This window comes from Coturnix japonica, chromosome 1 (genome assembly GCF_054131305.1).
Source record: "Coturnix japonica strain WE chromosome 1, WE-NBRP24, whole genome shotgun sequence".
Lineage (NCBI taxonomy): Eukaryota > Metazoa > Chordata > Aves > Galliformes > Phasianidae > Coturnix > Coturnix japonica.
This window is the reverse complement of record NC_140663.1, coordinates 162,581,778-162,596,915: the sequence shown is the minus strand read 5'-3', so window position 1 is coordinate 162,596,915 and position 15,138 is coordinate 162,581,778. Positions and strand designations below refer to the sequence as shown.

General features: G+C 46.9%; 1 protein-coding gene across 2 annotated transcripts in view; it reads right to left on the bottom strand.

Moving 5' to 3' along the window:
* The window catches only part of XPO4 (exportin 4), a 70,212-nt gene extending 62,072 nt beyond the window's left edge, over positions 1–8,140 (bottom strand). For both annotated transcript variants that reach the window (XR_014942194.1, XM_015852160.3), the window contains exon 1: positions 7,886–8,140. Coding sequence is in view for 1 of the 2 variants with exons in the window: in XM_015852160.3 (XP_015707646.2) it covers positions 7,886–7,963 (78 nt within the window). In the remaining variant the exon portion in view is untranslated. The remainder of the gene's footprint in view (positions 1–7,885) is intronic.
* Positions 8,141–15,138: the final 6,998 nt, after the last annotated feature.

The window sequence follows — 15,138 nt, the reverse complement described above, 5'->3', positions numbered from 1 at the left end:
CTCACCTAAATGTGAATGGCTGTAACCTTAAGGCGGAAAAACAGTGCAGAACATGGCATAGGCTCTATGAACATAGGATCAGGGTAAAGCTTTTCAGCTGCTGCTTTAACAACACACAAACTCAGCTTTAAGGCACGTAACATCAAACCAGCACCTGTAGCCATGTGACACAAGAAGGGAGAGCATCTTTTTTCTTTTCCCCCGAGGCTGTACTATATAAGTATACACACACACACACACGTTACGCAGTTCTCGTTAAGTCTCCCACTGACAGATGTACTAAATGTAGCTGCAAGATCAGGTGTGTAACACAAGAGGAAACCAACCGAGCTGTAAAGTGAGACTAACAGCAGAGAAGCAGGTCTGCCAGAGCTGACCGTGTCCTAGTGAGAGAGGTCCCCAGCCAGGCTGTATAACAGTCTGATTTATTCTGTGCTGCCACGTGACAGAAAGATGGCATTGCTGCAGGATTGGATCAGTGCGCACCTATCACAGCCATCATGGGTTGTATTTACACAGGTTGTAGAGTTAGCATCTATGCTGTTTGTGTAACTAACACCATTGACAACAGTTGCGATGTTATTATAAAAGGAGAGCATAACTCAATAATTTGAGCACAGGCCAATGCACCAGCCTCAGGAGTACATCCAACCTTCAGATCTTCAGACTCTGTATTAATGATGCTGCAACCTGCTGTGTGAATTCTAGAAGTCACCTCTGCCCTCCTTCATGTGAAAAATCCAAGCAGCTGAGATATTCACTTGGGATGAGAAAGAGCCAAATTCAAGCTCCTTCCAAAGCAGTCTGAAAGAAAAACAACTGAACACGCCTCAGCCACCCCTCAGCACCTATAAGCTACCAACTGTTTCTGAAAAACCCTTCCCACTAAGAGATATCAAAACACACCTAAGAAGAATGCTAGTGTTACCCTTCTCCTTTCTAGCAGTGGGATCCTGGTCCATGTTAACAGCTGCAAACAGGCACTGCCTTTGCAAAACGCCAAAGCTGCAGCATCAGTAATGCAATGTAGTGCTGGAGCCCTTCCTCCTCTCCTTCCAGACATGCTACCTCCTTTCCACTCCTAGTCACACATTATTAATGCTGTCTCGTCCTAGCTTTGGCAACAGGCAGGTACATCTGTAAGATCCAGTCCAGCTCACCAGAGTAGCAGATAACCAAGCCAACAAAAGGGGAAGTAATGGTTTTCTTCGGCCCTTTGCTGCTGGACTTGTTTAGGCTTCACCGACAACACAGCCAACATCTGCATGGCACTTACCAGTCTGGGACTGCAGGTGTTCCTCACCTTGGAAAGCCCTGTGAAATCTGAGGGACTGCTGTCACACAAATTCCATGGCAAAACACCTTTACGCTCTTTATTGATTTCACAGTCACACAGGAAGTACACTTGACTCTGTGATAAGAGGTATTTTCAATGCCCCTACCATTTCACACAGCGACACATAACACAACTGGACTGCAGGAAGATAAACACTGAACACACATTGTGATACACCTTCAGCCATCCTGAGTATCCACTTCCACAGTTCTGTCAGCTTTAATCCAGCAGGCACCACAAAAGAAGCTTACCTAACTTGGAGTAACACAGGCAATAAAACCTCATTCACTTGCTCCTATACTAAGCCAAATAACTTTAAATGCATTTCCCATTAAAAACTAAATAAAATAAAATAAAATCAGATAGTCTGGATCTGAAAATAAGCGTATCTTGCTAAGAAGCTGAACAGCACAACTTGACCAAAGTTTATTTTGGTCAGACAACCATCTTCATCTCAGTCAAGGTAGCAGAATTGCTTGTTATGCAACACAGCAAAAGTAATTCCAGCTACAACAAAACAACTCCCTGCATCCCATTCCCAGACTGGATGACCATGCAGCAGCACAGAGTGATGTACTGCTGTTTGATGTCTGGCAGAGCCAAGAGCAGCACTGAACAACTGTCACTATGAGGAACGCATTTTACCAAGGGAAAATGGAAGAAGACATGATAATCAAACCGCAACCCTACATCAGGCCAGGAAACAAGTAGAAAAACACTCAGATACACCTAATCCAGACAACTTTAAGTAACAAAATGATGTCAGAAATTCATGAAAAGGAATGTATTTCTTAGCTGCTCGTGACAGCATCAGCTCAATTATCAGGAGGATTTCTTCCACCTCTCCGTATGGAAAGCTGCTAATTAACTAATGAACACAGATTAGTGTAACAAGGATAAGACTCAGGAAGCAGGTTAAAGGGAAGACAACAGTAGGTAGCAGCAGAGGAATTATCCAGATGGAGTCATCAACTAATGAAGCTCCCCAGTGGACAATTCCCAACGCAGACACCCAGAATTCTCATTAACAACACGAGCAAAACATAGAAATATTTTAAAGCAACACTGACATGTCCAAAGACATGGAATATCTCTAGCTCAAAGATGAACACTCCTTCCCTGAGCGTGAAGAATCCCATTTCACTCGATGCAGGGTTTGCTTGTCAAAGATCTCAGAACCAGCACCAGCCTTCACATTGCTTATCTCAGCTCCTCATCCTTAGCACTGTACGCTTTGGGTACAGTCAACACACATTTGCTCACAGCTGCCAGGTAGAAGTTTCATTACCATGCTGTGCACTGCACCTTCTTATCTCCTCAACTGTAAACTGAACTGCGTGAGCAGTAAAATGCACCCACTGGAGCAGTTCTCAAGCAAAAGGGAGAAAAATCATACATGCACAATGATGGACTCTAAGTCACTTAGTGCAGTTCCAAAAAAGGATCTGGACTGCTTGAGCACAGCCCTCTGAAAACACTACCTCAATTTAGTGAATAAGTGCAATGTTAAGTACTGTTAGGTGTAATTCTGTATTCCCACCCTAAAATCTACAACCATCTAAAATCTTCATGCTCCTACACTGCAGAAGAATGCAGTTCTGGTCAGCTCATTTCAAAACAGTGTCTCAAGTTTAAAAAGCTACAGAGGAATACAGGGGTAATTAGATGCATGGGGCACCTCCTGCATGAAAAACTGACTGGGTATACAAGATAACTGGAGAGCACAATACGGCAGAGAGCTACAACAATTCAAGGGCAGAAGAAGAAAACCCAATTACTTGCTATTTTTCATAATTCAAGAATGAATTAGATGGTCAAACAAGCTGGCTTCTCTGAAGTAAAACAATGCTTTGGGTTGTTCACCCCTCCCCCCCCAACCACAAGCGAAACTCATTACTGCAAGACAAATATAATGCAAAAAATATATATTCCAGAAACAGCCAGATATGTTAGCAGAAGAAAAGTTCATCAACAATCATTAAACATAACAACGCTACCCAGAGCTCTTGAAAAATACTAATTTAAACACAGTCAAGTACACACCAGTGAGAGGATCACCCCTATTTATTTTAGGTCCTTCTACATCAGCAGCCAGGGACCACTGCTGGAAACAGAACTCAGCTGGGCAGATGTCTGGTCTAATCCAGCTATAATATTATGGCATACATCCAGCTTGTCTTGCCAGGTGATGACCTGGAGGACTTCAGCAAGTCTCAGCACTGAAATGATTCATTAGTCTGGATTCCTTCCAGCAGGTAACCTGCTCTAATATAATCAGAGCTGCTCCAACTCTTCCTCTCATCCATACTATTATGCAAGAGTCAAAATCTGAGAAACTGTCCCCAGAGAAGACAAGCTGCCATGAGAAATGGAACTTCTTTGTGGAAGGAGGAGTGTCACAGCCCTAAACCCCAAGGAAGGCAGGTGAAAAGAAAAACCCCTGCAAACTGTCAGGACAGAGGAAACAAACAATTTGTTACAGAGTTTAAAGAACACTAATGTGAGCTCCTTTATGATGCTGTTCTACCAACGTACTGAAACATCTGAAAAAGAACTTAGTTTGACACTATCAGACTATCAGCTTCATCCTGACATCCCCCTCGGAAGGGCAACAGACACCACAAATCAAGAAGTCCCCAGGAAGAGCAAATTGTGTGAGCTCCCTCCACTGGCAGCCCCCAAAAGACCACAATATTTAAAAATGCGTTAAAAAGGGAATTCTGCAAAAGCCTTTGCTGAGGTGCTCTGGAACCCACCTATGAATGCAACCCAAAACCACATTGCACAGAAGAGCTGAGGACAACAGGGCTCAGCTCAAACTGCTGCCAAAAAGAGAACCTGCTTCAAAGTTGGATCAGGTTGCTCGTGGTCTCATTCAGTGAAGGTTTAGATTTCTCCAAAGATGGGAGATCCCATGGCAGGCAGCCTGCTTCACTGCCTCCCCCAGCCACACTTACTGTGCAAGTTTCTTCCTTCCTTTCTGCACCTGGAATCTCCCAACCTGTAACTTCTTGTCTTTTCACTGTGCATCCCTAAGGAAAGCCTGGCATTTCTAATACCCAGCCAGCCTGAGCTGGCAAGTTAATTTTACAGCAAAGGTGTATGATGCAACTGAGCCAATCTGACAGCTCAGCAGTGCTAATGGGGCACACCAGCCCTGCACACGTCCAACAATCTAATTTCAGCCCCCTCCTTGTGCTAGCTCTGCAATTTAAATGGCTGCAGAGATCATCAATTCATCTTGCTAACCTGACAGAAATCCATTCCCTTGCTTAATTCCTGTGTCCTCTTTGCAATATTAATATGTTCAGCACAGGGTCACAAGGGAGGAGGTGGAACGGCAGGTGGGAACAGAGCATCCCTTTGCAGAGGGGGCCAGGCAGGAACCAGCTGTGACCTGTGAATTTAGATGCATGTGACAGAGAAAGAACATCATTTGCTAGAACAGTTGCAATCTGCCAACAATTTCAGCCTCCATCCTCTCACCTATGGGAGGAAGTATGCATGTCTTTCCTTAATCATGGTTATTTCAGTTGGTAAAGACCCTCAAGATGATGCAACTTATCCTCCTAATCCACAAAGGCAGTTATTAAAACAGTGCTTAACTGGTACTAATGACATTCAGTACTAATTACCACCTGAGCTAAACAGAACATAAGAGATGGAATCCGTATGTTGCAGCCAAGGGATGCCTGCTGTTTGGAAACACAGCAGCACTGCACTCAGTTTGGCTCACACAGACATTGCTGTGCACGGTCCTCAATGAGCTGAAGTCACAGAGGGCAAAGGAAACCCATCAGTCATGGCAATGCTCCACAGCACAGAGCATCAGGTTTGAAGTTATGAGGCACTATGGGGAGCTTCAAACACACACTGTTTGGAAAGGAATCAAGTTCCACAAGTGGCTACTTTTTAATATGACAAATGCACTTACACACACTAAAGAACACCGCCACAGGACCAGCATTCAAAGCCATATGTGGCAACTAATGACAACTCAGACTTCATCTTTTTAACAGCTCTAACATGTACCAAATTTCAGTCATTTTGCAAACCCCGCCTTTCAAACATGAGCTACCTAGAATCTGCTGAAAGGCATTACAGTAATGAAGGACAAGGACTCTGTAAGGCCCATAAAGACCAGAAATTTGTGAAGTATGTATCCCATATCTGACACACAGTAAGTAGTTCTTCAAAGCAAATCTCTACTAACCCAGAGCAATAAAAATAGAATTATCAAAATGCTTATCAAAGATTTAGAAAACTTAAAGTAATCAATACTTACCCTCAAGGAAGGTTAATTAAACATTTTTACTTTATGTATATATATACATATAATTAGCATGCCTGAATTCCTCTAGTCCACAATTCCCCCACAGCTCAGTATTTCAGTATGAAATTGTGCAAACTACCACCACTCCCTGCTCCAATACCATGCAGCACCTCTGGTGCCCTCACAGCCAAGCACAGGGCCAGGCCTTCTTCCAGCATCACCTGCCCAGGGTGACATCTCCTCCCCCATTTTCCCGGCCATTCTCTGCCCCTTTCAAGCATTCACAGCTCTGCCCTCTCCCAGTTTTCAGGTTCCAGGTGCCAGCCCCCAGATGGCCACTATCAGCACCAGGTTCACCACCCTCCCCTAAGGCATTTCTCACCTTTCTAACTAATCCTATCATGTTGTTTAATGGCTTTGTGCCTCTCAAATGCCACACATCATTACCCACTGCCCCCAGCTCCCAACAGATCTTTCACAGATCTCACCAAGGAGTAGAGAAAATGTAAATGAAGGCTATCACTGCCCAGGCACAATCCTGCAGCAGGATTTTGCTGTTTGCCCACAGCTATTGAGAAGGTGTAGGAACAGCATGCACAGCCCTTCAGAGCTGGGGTCCCATACTGAGCACCATACAGCCTCACAGCAGCCTGGCTGAGTTCTTCCAAGGACCCAGAGACAACCAGAAACACAGAGCACAGGGCAGAGCCCTGAGCAGCTCCTGCAACCTCCCTGGCCACCCCCAACCCTGGTGCTGGTTTCTCAGCCTCAGACAGCCTCCAGAAATGTCTTCTTCGTGTATCTTCACTGGGAGAAGGGACCTAACCAACTCCTGCCGTTTCTATGCTGCCCACAGGTCTTCTTCAAGCCACAGCAGAGAAAAAAACTACAACAAGCAAACCAGCAGCAAACAACTGCAACACGTCCATGTTCATATAGACATAGGCTGGAGGGGGAGAGAATGGGAGAGATCACATAATCATTAAGATTGGAAAAGACCACTAAGATTTACCGAGCCCAACCATCAACTCATCCCCACCATGCCCACAGACCACATCCCTCAGTGCCACATCTCCACGTTTCTTGAATACCTCCAGGGACAGTGACTGCACCACCTCCCTGGGCAGCCTGTGCCACTGCCTCACCACTCTTTCTGAGAGCATAAACCTCCCTTGGCTCAGCTTAAGACCATTTACTTCTCCTCTTATCTCTGCTACCAAGAAGAAGCTGACCTCCACCTCGCCACAACCTCCTTTCAGGCAGCTGAAGTAAGGTCTCCCCTGAGCCTCCTCTTCCCCAGACTGAACAATCCCAGTTCCTTCACCTGCTCCCCATAAGACCAGTGCTCCAGTGCCTTCACAGCCCCACTGCCCTTTTCTCTGGACACACATCAGGGCCTCAGTATCTTTCTTCTAATGTAGTGAAGAGGCCAAAACCAAACACAGCACTCAAGGTGCAGCCCCACCAGAGCTGAGTACAGAAGGACGACCCCCTCCCTGCTCCTGCTGGCTGCACTACTGCTGATACAAGCCAGGATGCTGTTGGTCATCTTGACCACATTGCTGGTTTAATGCTGAGCATTACCTTTGCCAGCAGAGATCCTAACACCCACATCTGCAGATCCAAGACACAGTCTGACCAGTAAGTCTGGCACTTGCTCTTCATGGAGCACACATGAGCCTGGCACCTTCCCCCGGTACCAGCACTTCTATTAACGCTGCACCACGATGCGTTCCCCGGTGGCACCGCCAGGCCGAGGGGCAGCACCGGGTTCCCCACAACAGACACAAAGCGCTGGACACACCGCTCCATCCCCAGCGCTGGGTGCTACCGAGAGGCGGCTAACGCCATACAGCCAGCTCAGCCCAGCGCCACGCGGGACAGCACGAGGCAGCACGCGGCTTTACGTCCAGGGGGACACACAACTTTCACAGGGCACGGACCCCGCGTGTCGGCACGACCCAGCTCCGGGCCGGCTGCGCGGCCTCACCCCGCGGCGGTACAGAGCACAGCGGCACGGAGCACAGCGGCACGGAGCACAGCACGGGGCCCTGCCCGGCCGCATCCCGCTCCCCGGGTACCGCACTCCGGACGGCGCCAGCAGAACTCCGGAAGGGCCCGGCCCGCAGCGTGCCCCTGCGTGTGTCGGAGCGGAGCGGCGGGCAGCGTGCCCCGAGAGGAGCCGCGGGTAAAGGGAGCCCCGGCCCGGCGCAGGGAGCGCGGTGCCGGAGCGGGAGGGCAGGGCGCGGTGCCGTCCGCCTCACTCACTCACTCACCATCAGCACTTTGGCCGCGTTCTCCAGCTGGGCGATCACCTCGGGGGCCCCCCCCGCCGCCGCGGCCGCCGCCATCATGGTGTGTGTTCAATGACGCGCCATGCGCTGCATTGTGGGACGACGCGGCGGCCCAGCCAATCCCGCTCCCGGCGCGGAGACGAAGCGGCGGCGCCGCCGGAGGCAGCGTGAGCGCCGGCCGACACACAGCGAGCGCCGGACGCGGCCCCCGCCCTGCGCGCCTTCCTCCCGCCGCACACAGAACCGCCTCCGGGGCGGGCAGCCAGCGCGACGGGCCACCGGGGCGGAGCCGGAGCCGCCGCCGCCGCCGGTTCGAGGCCGCTGCGGCGCCGCGTGAGTGAGTCCGGCCCCGGAGTGTGGGGGGCGGCTGTAGGTTGTGGTGGGAACGGAGAACGGGGGCTGCGACTTCACGGAGTTGTAACCGCTCAGGGGGAAGTTCGCAGAGGTTCACAAGGGGTAGAAATCTCTGGACTTGACGTGTAACTCCATGTGGAGCTCACCGCGTGTTGTCCGGATGTGGGTTACCGATGGCATCACCTCTAGAGAGCAGCACCGGGACTCGGGCTGTGCCCGCGCTGCTGTGTCTGGGTGCTGAGCTGGACGTGAGGCAGCGATGTGCCCTCACAGCACACACAGCCAAACATATCCTGGGCTACATCCAAGGCAGAGTGGCCGGCAGGGTGAGGGAGAGATCCTGCCCCTCTGCTCTGTGCTGTGAGGCCTCACCTGCAGCACTGCATCCAGATGTGGAGTCCTCAGTACAGGAGAGACGTGGAGCTGTTGGAGCATGTCCAGAGGAGGGCCACAGAAATAACCCAAGGAATGGATCAGCTCTCCTACAAGGACAGGCTGAGAGCTGGGGCTGCAGAAAGGCTCTGGGGAGACTGAACTGCAGCATTTCAGTATATAAAGGGAACTACAGGTAAAGGGACGGACTCTTTAGTAAGGTGTGTTGGGATAGGATAAGGAGAAGTGTTTTGAAACTAAAAGAGGGGAGATTTAAACTGGAAGTAAGGAGGAAGGGGTGTTTTTTACAATCAGGACAGTGAGACACTGGAAAAGGTTGCCCAGAGAGGTGGAGGATGCCCCATTCCTGGAAACATTTAAGGTCCATCTGTACGGTGCTCTGAGCAACCTGATGGAGCTGTAGATAGGATGATTCATGGCAGGGAAGTTGGTCTAGATGGCCTTTAATGGTCTCATCTAAAATGATTCCATGGTTCTTTCAGGTAGGACTTTGCTTCTCACATCTGATGTTGCACACACCGTTTGCTGGAGCAGCCTTTGGAGCACACAAGCTGAAATGCCTGCAGATGGATTGGAAGACCTGCAGCAGCACAGCACTGAGTGCCTGGGCTCACCCAGAGCTCCCTCAGCACCAGCCTCACAGGGCAGTGTGGCTGTGCTGTTCCCTAGGCCCTTGTATTTCATATAGTTATGTTTTCTCTTAGCTATATCAGTGTCTCCATGTTCTTTTGAAAAGCTGATTGTTCATATATCTTGTCAGAGGGAACACTGAAGCTATTTGTGTCGTTGGCTAAAAAGATGCATCATTCTTCCTTAACACTTCCCGCTTTTGTGGTGTTAATACTCCTAAAATAGTTCAAAGCTCTTGGACTCACAGCCAAGCCAGAAAGAGTGCTATTGATAATGGGACCTGTGCTTCCTGCTTTAGCAATCCTCTGTCTTGCTTTCTTCCAGAGCTGAAAACATCCAGTTAGTGTTAGTTTTGGTCAGAGATTAGTAATAGAATCATAGAATGGCTGAAGTTGTAGAGGACCTTTAGGCCTTATTGTTGATGTATTTGTAAAAGAGTTTCTTGTTCCTTTCCCAATGGCCATCTTGAGTTCAGGCTGGGCTTTTGCCTTTCTGATTTTTTCTACACATCTTAACAACTTCTCTGCACTCTTTCCGAGTGGCCTGTCCCTTCTTCCACAGGAGGCAGATTCTCTTTTTCTCCTGGAGCCTCAAGAATTGCTCCCTATTCATCCATGCTGGTCTTGTTTCCCTCTGGCTCATTTTGCAGCTCAAGGGCACAGCCTGCTCCTGCACCTTCTTGAAGAGTCTTGGACCCATTTACTCTCTAAGACTGAAAGTGAAGATGTGAAGAAGTGGCAAAGCACTAAATTACATGATACAAGGAAGCCAGTCTCAGCTGGGAGGTGGATCACTAGGATGAAAGAGCAATGACATTTTCAAGCTTTCAAGTGGCAAGTTTGGGAGGCATTAATCTTTTATGCATTAATGTTTAGCTGGTTTAAAGCTTTTAAAGCCATCCTCCCCTATCAGGACATGCGTTGTTTTATTTCCCAGCACTGATACCTTAGTATTCCCAGAACTCCTTCCTGATTCCCAGATGTACTCATGAGATCTCTTCCCACGTAGCCCATGCTCATTTTTCTCTAGCTTGGAAGTCCAGTTTCCTTTTCTCTCAGGCACTTTTCTTCCACAGAGAACAGAACGCTTCCCATTATCCCCCCAAGCTCTCTTTAGTGAATGAATTAAGATCCATCTATAAACAAGAGGTCTATAATGGTAGCATCTTGTCCATAGGAACAAAGAATTGTGGGATGAATCAAAATGAAACAAACTCATAGGAGAGCATCCGTCTGCTCTTAGAATCATAGAATCACAGAATGGGATGGGATGGGATGGAAGGTCCCTTCCAACCCCCTGCCATGGGCAGACAGCTCCCACCACATCTGGCTCACTTTGAACACAAAGCTCATCCAACCTGGCCTTGGACCCCTACAGGGATGGGGCATCCACAGCTTCTCTGGGCAGAAGAAGCACCACCCTCTTGCATTTGCTCTGCTGTAAAGCATAAACCAGTCTGTGTGTTTTATTTTATGGGGGTGTTGTTGTATCTGGGATCTATTTGTAGCCTAAATAGGTTTTACAAATAAAAACAACACATAATTAAAAATAAATGTGTCTGAAAAAGAGTTGTTTTACTTCAGTTTGTTTATGCTCCACATTAGACAATTAGCTCTTCTGTTTATTTCTTACAGAACACCAGTACACAGTGTTGCAAAGCCAGTTTAGTCATTCCGTGTTCATTAATATAGCCATGACCAAACCTGAGAGTTCTCAGTTTTAAGAATGAAGATTTGGCAAAGGGTGGAATGAATTGTAGGTGAGGTTACTTGGAGGGAGTGAAATATTGGGGATTCTGTGAAGGCCTCAACCTGGCTTTCCATCAGCAAGGCATTACATGGAGGTAGATACAGGTGATGCCAGGATGCAAAATGTCAGCTTAAGAAAAACATGCAGGATAGTTGGATGGCAGCACTGTTGCTAAATCGAGTCTTCAGCATCCTCTGACACTCCATTCAAAACTACAATAGTGAGAGCATGAGCACTGGTTAAAAATAGAGCATGAATTGTCCAGCAGCCACTGTTGGTGGCTTCAAAACCTCAGTGCACTGAGAAAGATGGAGCACACAGCAGTTGCCAAGTTGAGCAGTTTTGACCTTCAGGATTTGTGACTATTTGTCTAGAATATTTCCCATATAATTCATATGGACATTTATCAGTAGTAACTGGAAAACATGTATGTTCTCCTTCTTTTACTGAATTCTACTGTGCTTCTCTGTGGTATTTAGGAAAACTTTACTGGTATAGTCAATATTAGGATGATAGTTTCGAGCCTGCCTGTTTTATCTATATAGCAAACACTTTACAATCTTCATGTAGCAGGTGTACAATAGAATCAGAGAGTCATTAAGGTTGGAGAAGACCACTAGGATTATCTAGCCCCGCCATCAACCCATCACACTGTGCCCAATAGACCATGTCCCTCAGTGCCACATCTCCAGGTTTCTTGAACACCTCCAGGGATGGTGAATCCCCGGCAGCCTGTTCCAATACCTCCTCAGTCTTTATGGGAATAATTTTTTCCTAATAGCCAGCCTGAGAGCATGTCCAAGCAAACACAAAGCAGACTCAGCTTACCAGCTTACTGCCTCTTTCATCTCAAACTGACATGAAGGCAAACTTGCCGATCTGAATGGGATTGATGCAGTACCAGGGTATTTTAGGCTACTATCTGTAGACACCTACTTGTTTCATGTATGTGTAATTCACACAAGATTAAGTCACCCGCTTGATTAGCATAGTCTGCAGAGCTTTAGTCTTTAAGAGATCATTCTGTTATGGCTCTGCTCTTAGGATACCTGCTCCTAGGCTTCCTACTCCAGTAGGTTATTCCCAAAGCCACTTGCTTAGGAGAGGGCTTTTCCTTTCTCTTGGTAGCTTATGAGTCAAGTTCTTGCTGTCCTGCATAAAAATAAAGGACCCAAGTTTCTTGTCCTTATGTCTCTTATTGAACAACTGTTCCAGAGTGTGACTTCTAGGAGCTGCCATCCTTCTGATTTCCTGCTTTACTTTCACTCTATTTGCAGCCAGCTTGCTGACACAGGAGTAGATATTATTCCTTATCCTCATTAGATTTTCTTCCTTCTTAGTGTTTATTCTAGGTATGTTTAGAAAGTCGTGTTGCCCTCATTCATCATTTTGCTAGTTCCTATAGAACTAGAAGGGGGTTACTTCCCATAAATACATTCTGTCCCTTTGATCCTGCCAGCACTTCTTCTACCATGAGTTGATCTGCTCAGAAGTGGCCACCTGAGCAGTAAGGCTGCAATGTACAAGGCCACTGCTTTTTCTATAGCTCTGTTAGAAATACATTCACCAAAGTCATAAGGTTGCCTCCTCTAGTTGTATGTCTGTGATGTTTTAGTGCCTTAATCCTCGCTGGATCACCTGATAAACACAGGTGTGTTACAGCAGGAATTTTAGGGTGTTAATCCCAGAAGTCTTATGGTAAGAAACTTCATTCTATTTCTGTTATTCCACGCATCAGTCACTGACATTTTCCTTTTTACTGAATATGATTTGCAGATTTTATTAGTGTGCTCTATTTTTGTTCTCAAGCCATTTGTAGAAGTATTATAAATGGCTCTATTTTCAGGCTTCCCATCCCTTGACATGCCCCTTTGCAATAAGGTCTATGTAGCAGAAATACCATCTCTATTTTCCATCACCAGTCCCTCAAGGGCATCACTGCAGGTTGTCTCAGTGCTAGAATCAGCCCTGCCTGGGACAGTGCAGGTAAATGGATGTAAAGAAGTTCCTAATGAATTTCAGACAGGAATTCCATTTTTCTCCATTTTACAGTAGGGCCTTGGAAACCTCAAGCAGCTGCATACTAAGATTAACTGCCCTTTATGAATGTATGCCTTATCTGCTTATGTACCTAACTCAGGCTTGTTTCCCAGCCCTTCACAGTGGGCACCACGGTAAAATAAACAAATAAATAAATAAACAACAACCAAACAAACAAAAACCATCAAGAGAGTGTCCAAAGGAGGGCTACAGGGATGGGGAAAGATCTGGAGGACATGCAGAGCAGCTGAGGCCCCTGTTGTGCTCAGCCCAGAGCAGGGCAGGCTGAGGGGAGGCCTGATGGCGGCTGCAGCTCCTCACAGGGAGCGGAGGGGCAGCGCTGAGCTCTGCTCTGTGTGACAGCGACAGGGAACGGCATGGAGCTGTCAGGGGAGGGGCGGCTGGGGGTGAGGGAAAGGGGCTGCACCACAGGGCGGTGGGCAGGGACTTTGGAAAAGACCACTAAGATCATCCAGTCACTAAGATCATCAACCCATCTCCACCAAGTCCATTAACCACATTCCTCAGTGTCGCATCTCCTCATTTCTTGAACAACTACAGTGTTCAACCTACCTGTGCTACTGCCTCACCACTGTTGTGGAGAAGAAATGTTTCCTGATATCCAACCTGAGCCCCCCCAGAGACAACTTAAGGCCGTTCCCTCTTGCCCTGTTGCTGTTACCTGGGAGAAGTCCAGTCTTAGCCTGTAGAAGGCTCAGGGGAGACCTCATTGCACTCTACAACTTCCTGAAGGGAGGTTGTGATGAGGAGGGGCTTGGCCTCTTCTCCCAAGCCACAAACAGGACCTGAGGAAATGGCCACAAGCTGTACCAGAGGAGGTTTAGATTAGACATAAGAAAGAGCTTTTCTCTCAGAGAGTGGTCAGGCACTGGAATGGCTGCCCAGGGAGGTGGTGGAGTCTCCATCCCTGGCAGTGTTCAAGAGTCATCTGGATTAGGAGCTACAAGATATGGTTTAGCGGCTTGTGGTAGCAATGATGATGGGAGGTGGGTTGGACTGGATGATCTTGTAGTTCCTTTCTGACCTTTCCAAGGACAAAAGTATTAACTTTTGGGTGTAGAAATATAGAACAATATTTGTGAACTTTTACCTTATACACAATTCATCTTCATCCTTTTGTGTTTTAAATACCATGCCTGGAGCAGTGCTGTGCAGTCCTCTATCTGTCAGTGCAGCCTGGTGACCCCACGGCTCTCCCTCGTAACACCCCTCCTCACTCTGCTCTTTTCACCTCTGTCAAAAGAAGAAAATGAGAGAGGATGTGCTGGGCAGAACTTCCATGTGACAATATCCCTCGGATCTGACCATCACAACATTCTACCTACATGCTCTCATGGCTGGGCTCAATGTTTAGCAGCAGTCTTCAGTCAGCTGCCTGCATCCATGCACAGGTGCTCTCCTTGAGATGACCGAATTAGTTTAGACCCTTCGAACGTGCACAGATCATTTATATTTTTGTCTCCAGTGCTTATTTTTGTTGTGTTTGTCACCACTGAATTTTCATCTGATATCAGGTTGTCCATTCACATATTCCTATTAAACCTCTCTTGATTACCATGGCCTGCTCCTGGTTCTTAAGATAATTAATTTACTTGTATGATCTGCAGATTTGTTATCTAATATTTCCCTTTCCAGATGGTGCTCTCTTCAACAATAATGAAATTAATATACAACCCTGTAGCACCTGTTCTTAATTTCATCAGTTACTGCATAAATCTCTGTTATATTTTTGTATTTTTAACCGGTTCCTTTCCATTTTGTCATTTCAATTCTCATTCTTAATTTCTCTAAACAGTGTCCTGAAAGTCTAAAAAAATATATGAATTACTTCTCCCTTTCGGAGTATTCTATTACAGTTATTAAGTCACTGCTGGGTCCTTTTTGTCTTGTGCAGAAAGCTGCTAGTTAAGTGTTAGCAAGCTCGGTCAAATAAATAAGAATCAAAGGGAACCATTAGGTAAAATGATACACTTTTTATGGCCTTCTTTCTCTCCTTTCACAGTTAAGCAGAGTATTAAAGGATCTAATGCTAAAAATTGTTTCAGCAC